Consider the following 11,475-nt stretch of genomic DNA (forward strand, 5'->3'; position numbering starts at 1 on the left):
TCATTGCGATAAATGGACCTGCATATCTAAATTGACATCTCCCACAATCCTTAGTCAACCTCTTCGTGTGATCAAAATTGTCATGTTGATCCTTGATTATGTGTAACCTAAACCTATGGCATCTAGGCACTCTGATTTTTACATACTGTTCATGTGATGTAGTTTGAAAAGGTCCTATGTATGTACCCAATTGAAATATTTAAATTATTCTAATTAAACTATAATAAATTTTTCATTTTGCTAAAATCCAAAGAATCCAAGATATGATCAATGAAAAAGTCTTTATTTAAAGTATATGTGTAGTAATGAGTTGAAACATGTACCATCCCAACCACTTCAATCGTTCTCACACTTCTCATCCTCACACAACTTATCACTTCCTTGGAAAAAAAAATCTCAACCTTTCTAGAAGTGAACATATAAGGAAAATAAGTAAATAGTAACTTATTTTTTTCTAAGACCAAAATCCTAAATAATTTCTATTCACAACTAACTATATATATATATATATATATATATATATTTTCATTTATAATGTTCACTTATGGCCAACCACCACTAAAGTTAGAAAGTTATAGAATGGCTTTTGTAACCACTAGGATGATTACTAATTGTTAATTTTGTGTTTTAAATCTTATGTGAGAGAGCTAAGTCTCTATAATAACCACTAGGATGATTACTAATGGTTAATTTTGTGTTTTAAATCTTGATTGAGAGAGCTAAGTCTCTATAATGCCCTGATGGCAAATACATGTGTGGTGTGGATCTTTATCAAAAATGCACATCAATCTCATATGAACACAGTCTCTAGATGGAGATAGAGACTTAAACCTTTACCAACTAATTACTAGTTCATACCTATCATAACCTGTCTACTTACCAAATACTTGTTACAAAACAACTGAACTCAAACTCAAACTAAGTTTATAGGATTGCATTAACAAATGAGACAATAAATCTGATTTTTGAAAATTTCAAGTTAATATACAAGAGTTGGGAGATAAGATAAAACAAAGATGGAAGTAAAAAAGTAAAAAATTATCATTCTCTATTCATTTATTTCATCTCCAAGCTTCGAAAATCCAAAACTCTTGTCTTCAAACCCAAGAAGTCATAACCAACACCAATACTACTACTAATATCAACTGAAGAAGAAGAATAGCTTATGCTACTACTATCCTCTGTCTGACATTTCGCAGTTTCACTACTACACTCCGTGCCGTTTTCCATGTAAAAACGTGACGCAGTGTAAGGAGATCTTTCTTTATGGTTTTGCTTTTGCCATGGTGGACTGATCTTAAGCTCAAGATTCAAATCTGTGCACATTTCTTCTTCAACAACAACTGGGTAGTACTCAACGATCTCTTCTTTACAAGATAAACCATTTAGATTCTTTCTACTTTGCTTCTGGTCCTCGGACTTTTCTGTTTTCTCAAACTTAGACACAAAAGAAACATCTTTTACAAATTTTTCCTCTGTTTTCGCCTCGTTGATCGCTCTATGAGTAGATGGATCGATCCCTTTACTCAAAAGCTTCCTCTTTATATGTGTGTTCCAGTAATTCTTGATCTCGTTATCTGTTCTTCCAGGTAATCTCGCCGCAATTAAAGACCACCTGATACAAGAAACAGAACATAAGTTTCAAGAAACAGAGCATAAACTTCAAGAAACAGAGCAAAACCTTCAAGAAACAGAGCATAAAGGGACTTACTTGTTGCCAAGGAGACTATGAAGCTTAATAATAAGTTCATCTTCATCACGTGTGAAGTTTCCTCTTTTGAGATCAGGTCGAAGATAGTTAATCCACCTGAGACGACAGCTTTTACCACAACGGAGGAGACCAGCAGCTCTAGGAAGAGATCTCCAACAGCCTTCGCCATGAGACTTGATGTAAGAGACAAGTCTCTCGTCTTCTTCTTTAGTCCAAGCACCTTTGTTCATGTGTTCTTTCTCACAACAAGGAGACCTCCCCATAGCTTTCTTCTTCTTCTTGTGAAGATGAAGATGAAGATGAAGATGATGATGATGTTGCTTTTGATTCTGTTGTTGAGGGTTTTATGGAGAGAGAGAGAGGGAAGGTTGGAGGTGGAAGGTGAGCCTAATTGGCTTCTAGAAGAGAGTTGGTAGGACACGTTTGAAGGAGTGGCTGGTGGGGCTCTTCTTCATCTTCTTATTATTATTACATTTTGGTTTGTTTAATACTTTATTTTACATCAAACTATAACTGCCACATTCACATTTTTATTCACTATTTTTTTTTTCTCCTTCAATGCATTTCTCAATACCATTCATTGTTCACAACTTTTTTTTTTCCTTGTGAATCCATCAAATTTCAAAATGAAATGCTAAAACAATTTGCGGCTAAACTATACAAAACCATCATGTTTTAACTATTAGTAATGGTTTTAATGTTTAAGCATTTGTAAATTTTTGTTTTCATTGTGGCAAGTGTAGCTATTGTGCTGAACATGATATTCTTTCTAACAAAAAAAACAATAAAAAAAAATTTAGTGAAAAGGTAAAATTTATTCAAACAAAAACCTCGTTATAATATACACATTCTTATTCTTAATAGAGTTTAAAATATATTATCGAACTTGTTTAAAGTAAAATAAAGAAGGGTTTAAATTTTTTATTTAAACACTCTTTTACATTTGCGCATACGAATTATCATTTTTAAAAAGTGTTAATAGTTCATTGCACCTTTTTAAAATTTTAAACATAAATATAATATTGTATGGGAAATGAAAAGAAAAATGTAGTCCTAGTCATTTGATGATCTACATAAATATTGACTCAACCAAAACAAATGAATCACACAAGAGTACAAGCTTTCTGATTAGTTTAATTGTTATTTGATAATACATACTTAAACCCTAAAAGAAAATTAGCAAATCCCTATTTTTATTCCAAAATCCAAAAATAATCAAACTTTGGCAAAGTTCTCACAACCTAGTCAAAATATGTGAACACCATTACACCGTTGAAATTACAACTTTTAATAATTGCAACCACGTGTCACCGATTTTTACCTTCAAAACATATTAAACACACAAATACAAACAAACAAATAAATACACACAAAAAAAAAAAAAATGAAGAAGTGGGTGTTCTAGAATATCAATGTTTGTACCAAACTCATATACATCACTATCATCTTGTTGGAGACATGACAAGGCCTATGTGCCCATACGTGACGCCTTGTGGGATGAATAGTCTAACTTCATTAAAATACAAAACTATTTATTTATCAACTCTTCATTTTTTTTCTTCATTTAAATGATTGATTGATGGTTAAAAATGTTTGTTGGATGAAAAAGTTAAGTTTTTATTTAAATTTATTTGGTTGCGTTTTTAGGTTGCTTGTTCTAGTATTGTTTTACTAATTTAATGACATTTGTTAGGAGTTAGGACAAGGCTTGATTGATAAGTTAAATTAAGCTCTTCAATATTTATATCTACTAAGTTAGTACCTTTGATACCTAAAAGATAAACCTATAGTTTATGCATATATGATGATATACGTAATACGTCCGCATGTATAAACTAATGTCTTAACATGTTTAATATAGAATTTTTTCATATTGTTGCTTGACATGTGTGGTGATTATTGATTCTTTCATCAGAGAAAAGAGTCGATCAAAATCCTGATCAATGAGAAAGTTGCTAGCTCAAGAGATGTCCAAACCAAACGTGCATGATCAAGAAACCCCCCCAAGAATGTCTTGCTCATAGTGTCCATACCCCTTAGAATTAGATACGAGAAATATTACATAGTTGCAAGAAAAAAGTAAAATGGTTCGAGTATGCAATTAGGTTCATTGTAATTAGTTAAGGTCTAATAGTGGTTTGAAACGAAGGAGGTCACGTCCCATTACAATGTACAAAGACATATATGCAACATACACCGATCATTTTTTTAAAAGTTGTTCTAACTACTTTTTTTCTAATTACCATACTAAACCTCTTCACTTTCATGTGTGTTTTATGTCTACAATCTGAATCTGTTCTTACCCAAAAGTAAATGATCTGAACACTAAATATTGATACTTCAACAAAAAAGAGAGGGGTAAAATACACTTAATAAACACAAATAGGCATGCGCGTAATATTTCGTATCCAAAAATTTGAACCGAAAAAATAAAATCGAAATTAGAAATAACGAACGTATTATTTATGTGAAAAGATGGAATCTGAATCCGATCCGAATTAAAAACCAAATGGATACCCGAATTATCTGAAATATAATAATTTATCCAAAATTACAATTATAAATCCAAAATATCAATTAAATGACTAAAATCCCCAAAAATTTATTATATTTGTCATACAACCAAAACCAAACCGAATCCGAGTTGAACCAAACTGAATCCGAACCAAAATTCTAAAATATTTGAATTAATATTAAAATCAAGATCCAAAATATGCAAAAACTGAAATATCCGAACCGAAATCCGAATGCCCATTCTACACAAATGTGAAAGTAGCAAATCAATGAAAGAGTACATAATAAATACTAGACTGATCCAGAATGCATACAAATATTATCCTAAACATTAGAAAATTAAAAAAAAAAAAAGGAGAAAAATAAAATAAGGAGATAATAAAACCAAAAAAAGTCTAAGGAAGTTTCGTACCTAACAATACCAACCATGTCTAAGTCCTCGATAGGGTTCGGTTTCAGGTGAGTCCCACTTGTTGTGTCTGTAAGGTGTGGTGGTTACTTTTTCACCAATCTTATTGTATCCTTTATTGCCTACTTTATCAATTCTAGTACTTAACGTAGAGTATGAGGCAACCATATATCTCGAAATTTGGGGTTTTCCCAAAGTAAACCACTTGATGACCTTCAGATCAATTTCTAAACCAATCCTAATCGTGACTGTAATAAACCAAAGTAGAAGACATGATTTCTAGTACTGGACCAAACCGATTCAATAAGAACTGAACCAATTCGTACCAATTCCAATTATATGTCCGGTTAAGATCCGAATCATCTACATACCGATGAACGAACCGATCCATAGTAGATTCGTGTTTTTTACAATGTTTCGTTTTGCAACAAAACCCAAGATTAGAGGAATCGTTTCTTACTCTCATTTATTTACTTCATCCTTTTGCGGACTTCATTGAAGCAGCCAAAGGCCACAACAGTAGCAGCAACGACTACGACTCCGAGCTGTGAGAGTTTTAATTCGAAAGTTATCATCCACTGAGTTTCCTTATTAGTGACTGAAGCCGTTGGTGTGAACCCGAGCTCTGAGAGTTTCTTGTGTGACTCTGCATAGTCTCTAAAGAATGCATCTTCGTCCTGTTGGAACAAATATTAGAAACTTATGCTTGTTGAAACAAAAAACTTATACTTGTTGCAATACAATAATCTTAGGCTTGTCTTTTATGAAACTCGATTTGCAGCTCTGGTTAATTGCTCAAATCGGTTTCTTGGATCAGAATAATACCTTTGCGTAAAGCTCAACATAACGACGGAACTCTGGGACATCCAACAAAGTCTCATCCGTGGAAAGTTTCAGCAAACCTTCTGATCCTTCTCCTTTCAGCAATTCCCTATGACAAACATATATCATATAAATAAACAATTCAGTGATCAGTCAGAGGAACTATTTGTTGTCTCCAACAAAAAATATTGTCAATGACATTAGAGGATCTTACACAAAGTATGAGTTATCAAACTTCAGAGGATCTCGAGTCCATGGTCCATCAAAACCTGATCTCTCTAAATGAGCCCTTCCCTAAACATTAATTGAAATCTAATTAGAAAAACTATACACAACTTATTTGTTAAAATACCAAACGACAAGTATGAATTGTGGAACAAAGAATGTACCAGAGTATGAGCCCCTGAGAGTGCCACAATATCTTTATCAGACAGTCCCATCCGGTAGAAGACATCTTTAAGATGTTTGAAACCTACATGTAAATCAGAAGACATAACTTCAAACTCTCATTGAGGTCAAAGAACACATTCGAACAGAAGATTATACTGTACAGTGATTATTTGCTATACTCATATTCAATAAATTAGGTATTTTGTTTTATGTAAAACACATTGGAGTTTCTGGTTAATGGAAAAAGATTTCCATCCAACCTTGATTAGCATCAGGGAGCCTTCCTTCCTCGGTGCAGGCATTTGAATCCTATAAGAGAGAAACATACAATTAATCAGTAATTGCATTTGGTGGTAAGCTTTTATACCATCTTAATGGTTTAGAGATTATTACTTTTCTGCCAGGCACAAAACTGATGTCAGGTCCACCAGTAACTTCAACCGCTACCACACCCGCAAGCTGAAAAATGACAGAATGAATTTCATGTGAAAATGAATGAGAGATCCAAAACTTAGCTATAAGATAATAGCAGCCGTATTGGGAATTTGTTCTGGTCATTCTCAACAACCCAAGCCTTTACATTAGATTTGTTAAAGCCAGAGAACACAAAAGAGACCATAAGTACTAATCTGTGTAAAAGAATCTTCACACTGTGAATCAGCCAAATATATCAACCCTGAAGCGCTGCAAATTGTCAATTCCCTAATTTCTATACCCTGAGGACCGCAATCGCTCAACTAGCCAACACCACTGATGAATTTCTGAGACACAACACAACTACTAAAAAATCCTTGAAAAATCTGAATGAAGAGGTAAAAACAAGGTCCGTGAGAAATTATACTGCCAACACAACTGAACAAAAGGGATATCACACTGATCATTTTTACACTCTTCATTCCAGTAGAAAAACTGCTAAAGTTCAAGTTAGTTACCTGGTAAAGATCCGCATAAGTGATTTTGGGATGTTTAGTCTTCACTTCCTCTGAAATAACAATGATTCAACAATGATATTCAAAACAAGAAGTAAGATTGTTCTCAAAAAGTTCCTCAGGTCACTAGACAAATTGATTCAACACACAGTAGCAAATTTAACATGTGAAGCTTCTCATAAATCCTCAGAACCACTAGTAGAACGATCTGTCACAAGTAAATCAGTATATTCCAGCAAAAATATAGCCAACACATAATCATCAGCTCTAGGTCTATGTATAAAGCGATTAAGTTTATACTTGGAAAGATTTCAAAATGTGATAGATCTCGTCGTCACCCATGAACAAATTGAGTGTAAAGACAAGCTAAGAAACAGAATCCCCAAAACGAAGTACTCAATCACAGAATCTAAACTCCAAACCCTAATCCACGGAAAAGGAAAAACGAGAATAACGCACCACAGAGATCAATAGCGATCTTCAAACCACTATTAGCACCATGACTATACTCTTCTTCGTTCCTAATCGAGCCATTAGGTCCACCAGTCTTCGATTCAGCATCATAGGTTCCAGCGTCATGCCACCTTCTCACAAAACCAGAGAGAACACAACATGAAAATCGCACAACATCGCGAGATTTTTCAAGTTCGTAGCACTCAAATATCAGAGAAATCGAACACGGAAAATGGAAACTTACGCCAATCGGAGCATGATCGGAGCACAATTCTTGTTAGCGATGAGAGCACGGAGCTCACGGCGAGCTTTGTCGATCTCCTTAAGGTAAACCGCGTCACCCACGAGTTCCGCCATTGTTGTTACTCTGGAGTCTGAGAGAGGGGTTTTCAAGGGAAGACGGAAAAAATTTATTTTCGCGGCAATTAAATTTTCGATTAAAAATGGCAATTTATTGAATCTTTTTAAATAGCTTACCAATTTTGATTGAGTTTAATAAAAAAAGCTTACTAACGAGTAACGAGTGTTGACCTGAGGGCTGAGTTGACCAATTTTTTCCTAATGTTTTTAAAACCTTTTAATTATTAACTATTATTTAATTATTTTTTTGCAACTTTTAAATTGAAGAAGACAACCAAACCATCGTTATTGAGGTCTTAAGTTAAGATTTGCTAAAAAATAGTTTTTATATTTTTAATTAAGCTAAAATTTGTTTTAAAAACTCTCAATAATGATGATTTTAATATATCGAGTAAAAAAATGTAAATATTTTAATAGATATAAAATACAATTTTAAATGAATAAACGCAAATTTTTTAAAAAAACCACCGTTAAATTTATAAAAATAAAAGAATTATTTCACAAAAATTTACGTCGGGTATTTATTCAGATTATATAATTATTATTATTATGTAGATTCCAAGTAAAAATGAAAATAAATATTTATACCATGTAAGTTGAAATTTTTTTATTTTATTTTATGAACCGATGTAACACTTATTTTTATTGACGAACTGTTGCAACTTTGGTATATTTTTAATATATGATCGCATCTCTACATATAAAAATATAACAATTTTATTAAAAAAATGATTCCCGCTCTGATGTTTAGGCGTTTAGCAAACAAGCGAAGAAGCTTCTTCGTCCCTCCTTATCAAAAGCCAAAAAGTCAATGGTGAATAAGCCTTTTCTGTTTTCTATTTTCATTTTTCTTCATGGCTCATCTATTTGATCTTGAACTATCTCATCTCATGAATTCTTCTTCTTCTTCTTCTTCTTCTTCTTCGGTTGGCACTATGAGATACCGAGTCTTTGCGAGCTTCCATGGCCCTGACGTCCGCAAAACATTTCTAAGTCATTTGCGTAAACAATTTAAAGATAACGCGATTACGATGTTCGATGATCAAGGGATAGAGAGAAGCCAACAAATTTCCCCTTCACTCATGCAAGCGATTAGGGAATCGAAGATATCGATTGTTGTGCTCTCGAAGAACTATGCTTCTTCCAAGTGGTGTTTGGATGAGTTGGTAGAGATTTTGAAGTGCAAGGAAGATCTAGGACAAATAGTGATGACGATATTCTACGACGTAGATCCATCTGATGTGCGGAAACAAACCCGAGAATTTGGAAGCGTTTTCAAGAGAACATGTGCTTGTAAATCGAAGGAGGAGTCAGAAAAGTGGAGTAAAGCTTTGAATGATGTTGGTAACATAGCCGGAGAACACTTGCTAAACTGGTTGGTTCTTAACTAAAGTTTAGTTTGGTTTCTTAGTTATGTTCTAAGTGCGTAGTAATAGAATAGGGGAATTAATGTGATCTGAATCATTACAAAAAGGAGAGTTCCTAATGACTCATGGCATGTTTTTGTTGAATGATTATTACAATTATGTAGAGATTTCTTAGGAGAAAAGAATTAAAATTTTAATAATCCCTATGATTTGTCTTCTCATGAAACATTTTTTTTTTGGGTTAGGGACACTGAAGCGAACATGATTGAAAAGATTGCAAGAGATGTTTTAAAGAAATTAAATGCTTCACAATCATGGGATTTCGATGGCATGGTGGGATTAGAAGCTCATTTGAGAGAAGTTGAGTCTTTGTTACATTTAGCTTATGTTGGAGTTAAGATTGTTGGAATCTATGGTCCTGCAGGGATTGGTAAGACGACCATTGCCAGAGCTTTACAGAGTCGACTCTCTAATAGGTTTCAACTTACTTGTTTCATGGACAATAACAGTAAGGGGAGGTGTCATCAGAGTGGTCTTGATGAGTATGGTGAGAAGCTGCATTTACAAGAACAATTTCTTTCAAAGGTTTTGAACCAAAGTGGTATCAAGATATGCCATTTAGGTGCAATAAAAGAAAATCTAAGCGACCAGAAAGTGTTTATCATTCTTGATGATGTGAACAATCTAAAGCAATTAGAGGCGTTGGCAAATGAAACTACATGGTTTGGTCCCGGAAGTAGGATTGTAATAACCACGGAAAACAAAGAGCTTTTGCAGCAACATGGTATTAACAATGCGTACCATGTTGGTTTCCCATCTAATGAAGAAGCTCTTGAGATCTTATCTAGATACTCCTTTAAGCAAAGCTTTCCACCAAATGGTTATATGGAGCTTGCAGAAACCATAACAAACCTATGTGGTAACCTTCCATTGGGTCTCCGAGTGGTGGGTTCATCTTTATTTGGGAAAGAGAAGGATGAATGGATATATGTAATGCAAAGGCTAAAAACTAATCTTAGTCGAGACATCGAGGACATACTAAGTGTCGGCTATGAAAGGTTAGATGAGAGTGATCAAATCCTATTTCTACACATTGCGGTCTTCTTCAACTATAAAGATTGTGACCTTGTGGAAGCCATGCTCGCTGAGGGTAACTTGGATGTCAAAAACTGGTTAAAAATCTTGGTAAACAAATCTCTCATAGAGATATATGCCAATGGAAAAATAGTAATGCACAAATCATATATATAAAAGTAAGGTTACACTCTCTCCTTATTGGTGGAAAAATATTTAAGGCTTTAATTTTTTTAAAAAATAAATAAATAAATGTTTATGACAATCATTCAATACAAAATTTAATTACACTATAAGTTATAATCAAATGGCAAAGAAAATGAAAGGACTTAATCATATATCATTCAACAAAATAAATAAATAAATAAATGTTTATGACAATCATTCAATACAAAATTTAATTACACTATAAGTTATAATCAAATGGCAAAGAAAATGTAAGGACTTAATCATATATCATACAACAAATTTTATAAGCCTTATTGGTGGAAAATTATTTAAAATCATATATATAAAAGTAAGGTTCCACTCTCTTTATTGTTCCATTTTGTATTTATTTTTTAAAATATAATATTTATTTTTAACCAAAAATACACATTTAATCATATACATTAATTCATACTTTAAATTCACACTTTACTACTAAAATGAAACTGAAAATTATATAAATTTCCAAAGACTATTGGTTTTCTTTATTGAATCCCAATTAAACACACTATAAATTATAATTATAACTCCTCTAATTTAATTATTTTAAAAATGTAACTTACATCACTTCTTATCATATAAATAGCCATTCTCACATCCTTCTCTACCATATCTCATATCTTTATTATTCTCTTTGTTTTTTTTTAAAGTTCTTGCATGGGGTGAAAACTCATTTAAAATATCATTGTAAGAGTTTGATTAATTATTTAGTTTAAACTTTTGTTTTCAATTTTATTTATTTTTTGTTTTTATGTATTTCTTTATGTCTTCATTGTTTTGTATATTTTTAAATGTAATACATATGTATAATAATATTTTATGGTTATAAGAAAATCAAGCTAAAGAAACCATCTTCATTATTTTACTTTGGATGTTTGTTTCTTTCTCACATATTCATGTATATTTAATTTAATTTCAAAAGTATGTAATTTTTTAACAAAATAAACTTTTTGTTATATAATTATCAAACCAATTTGTAAGACATTCTTTTAAGAATAATGATCCTTATATTTAGTTTGTGATTCAACATGTAATAATACAAAGAACATTATAATTTGTTTTAACTTTGAATTTTATACTTGATTTCCTATCTAAAAAACAATTTGATATTCCATTTTCTATCTATTATATATACTACAAGGATGAAAAATATAATTAAACCTAGAAATATAACTTAAATTAAAAGGAATATAAAAAGAGATTAAAAATAATATTATTTCTTGGGAATTTTTAAGATTT

At 32.2% G+C, this 11,475-nt stretch overlaps 3 protein-coding genes across 3 annotated transcripts; 1 reads left to right on the plus strand and 2 right to left on the minus strand.

Annotated features, from left to right (window-relative positions):
• Window positions 1-907: 907 nt before the first annotated feature.
• Window positions 908-2,300, minus strand: LOC17891394 (transcription factor MYB7). Its single transcript, XM_006298245.2, has 2 exons — window positions 1,712-2,300; window positions 908-1,615 (listed from the first exon to the last, which is right to left on the minus strand). Exons 1-2 carry the CDS (start codon window positions 1,972-1,974, stop codon window positions 1,057-1,059), a joined length of 822 nt encoding a protein of 273 aa, XP_006298307.1. The 5' UTR covers window positions 1,975-2,300; the 3' UTR covers window positions 908-1,056.
• Window positions 2,301-4,933: 2,633 nt separating this feature from the next.
• Window positions 4,934-7,619, minus strand: LOC17890815 (L-ascorbate peroxidase 3). Its single transcript, XM_006298173.2, has 9 exons — window positions 7,473-7,619; window positions 7,235-7,359; window positions 6,779-6,828; window positions 6,240-6,305; window positions 6,107-6,155; window positions 5,846-5,928; window positions 5,671-5,750; window positions 5,460-5,565; window positions 4,934-5,311 (listed from the first exon to the last, which is right to left on the minus strand). Exons 1-9 carry the CDS (start codon window positions 7,583-7,585, stop codon window positions 5,105-5,107), a joined length of 879 nt encoding a protein of 292 aa, XP_006298235.1. The 5' UTR covers window positions 7,586-7,619; the 3' UTR covers window positions 4,934-5,104.
• Window positions 7,620-8,478: 859 nt separating this feature from the next.
• LOC111831618 (disease resistance protein RML1A-like) lies at window positions 8,479-10,210 on the plus strand. Its single transcript, XM_023786541.1, has 2 exons — window positions 8,479-8,963; window positions 9,201-10,210. Exons 1-2 carry the CDS (start codon window positions 8,479-8,481, stop codon window positions 10,204-10,206), a joined length of 1,491 nt encoding a protein of 496 aa, XP_023642309.1. The 3' UTR covers window positions 10,207-10,210.
• Window positions 10,211-11,475: the final 1,265 nt, after the last annotated feature.

This window comes from Capsella rubella, unplaced genomic scaffold (genome assembly GCF_000375325.1).
Source record: "Capsella rubella cultivar Monte Gargano unplaced genomic scaffold, Caprub1_0 scaffold_3, whole genome shotgun sequence".
Lineage (NCBI taxonomy): Eukaryota > Viridiplantae > Streptophyta > Magnoliopsida > Brassicales > Brassicaceae > Capsella > Capsella rubella.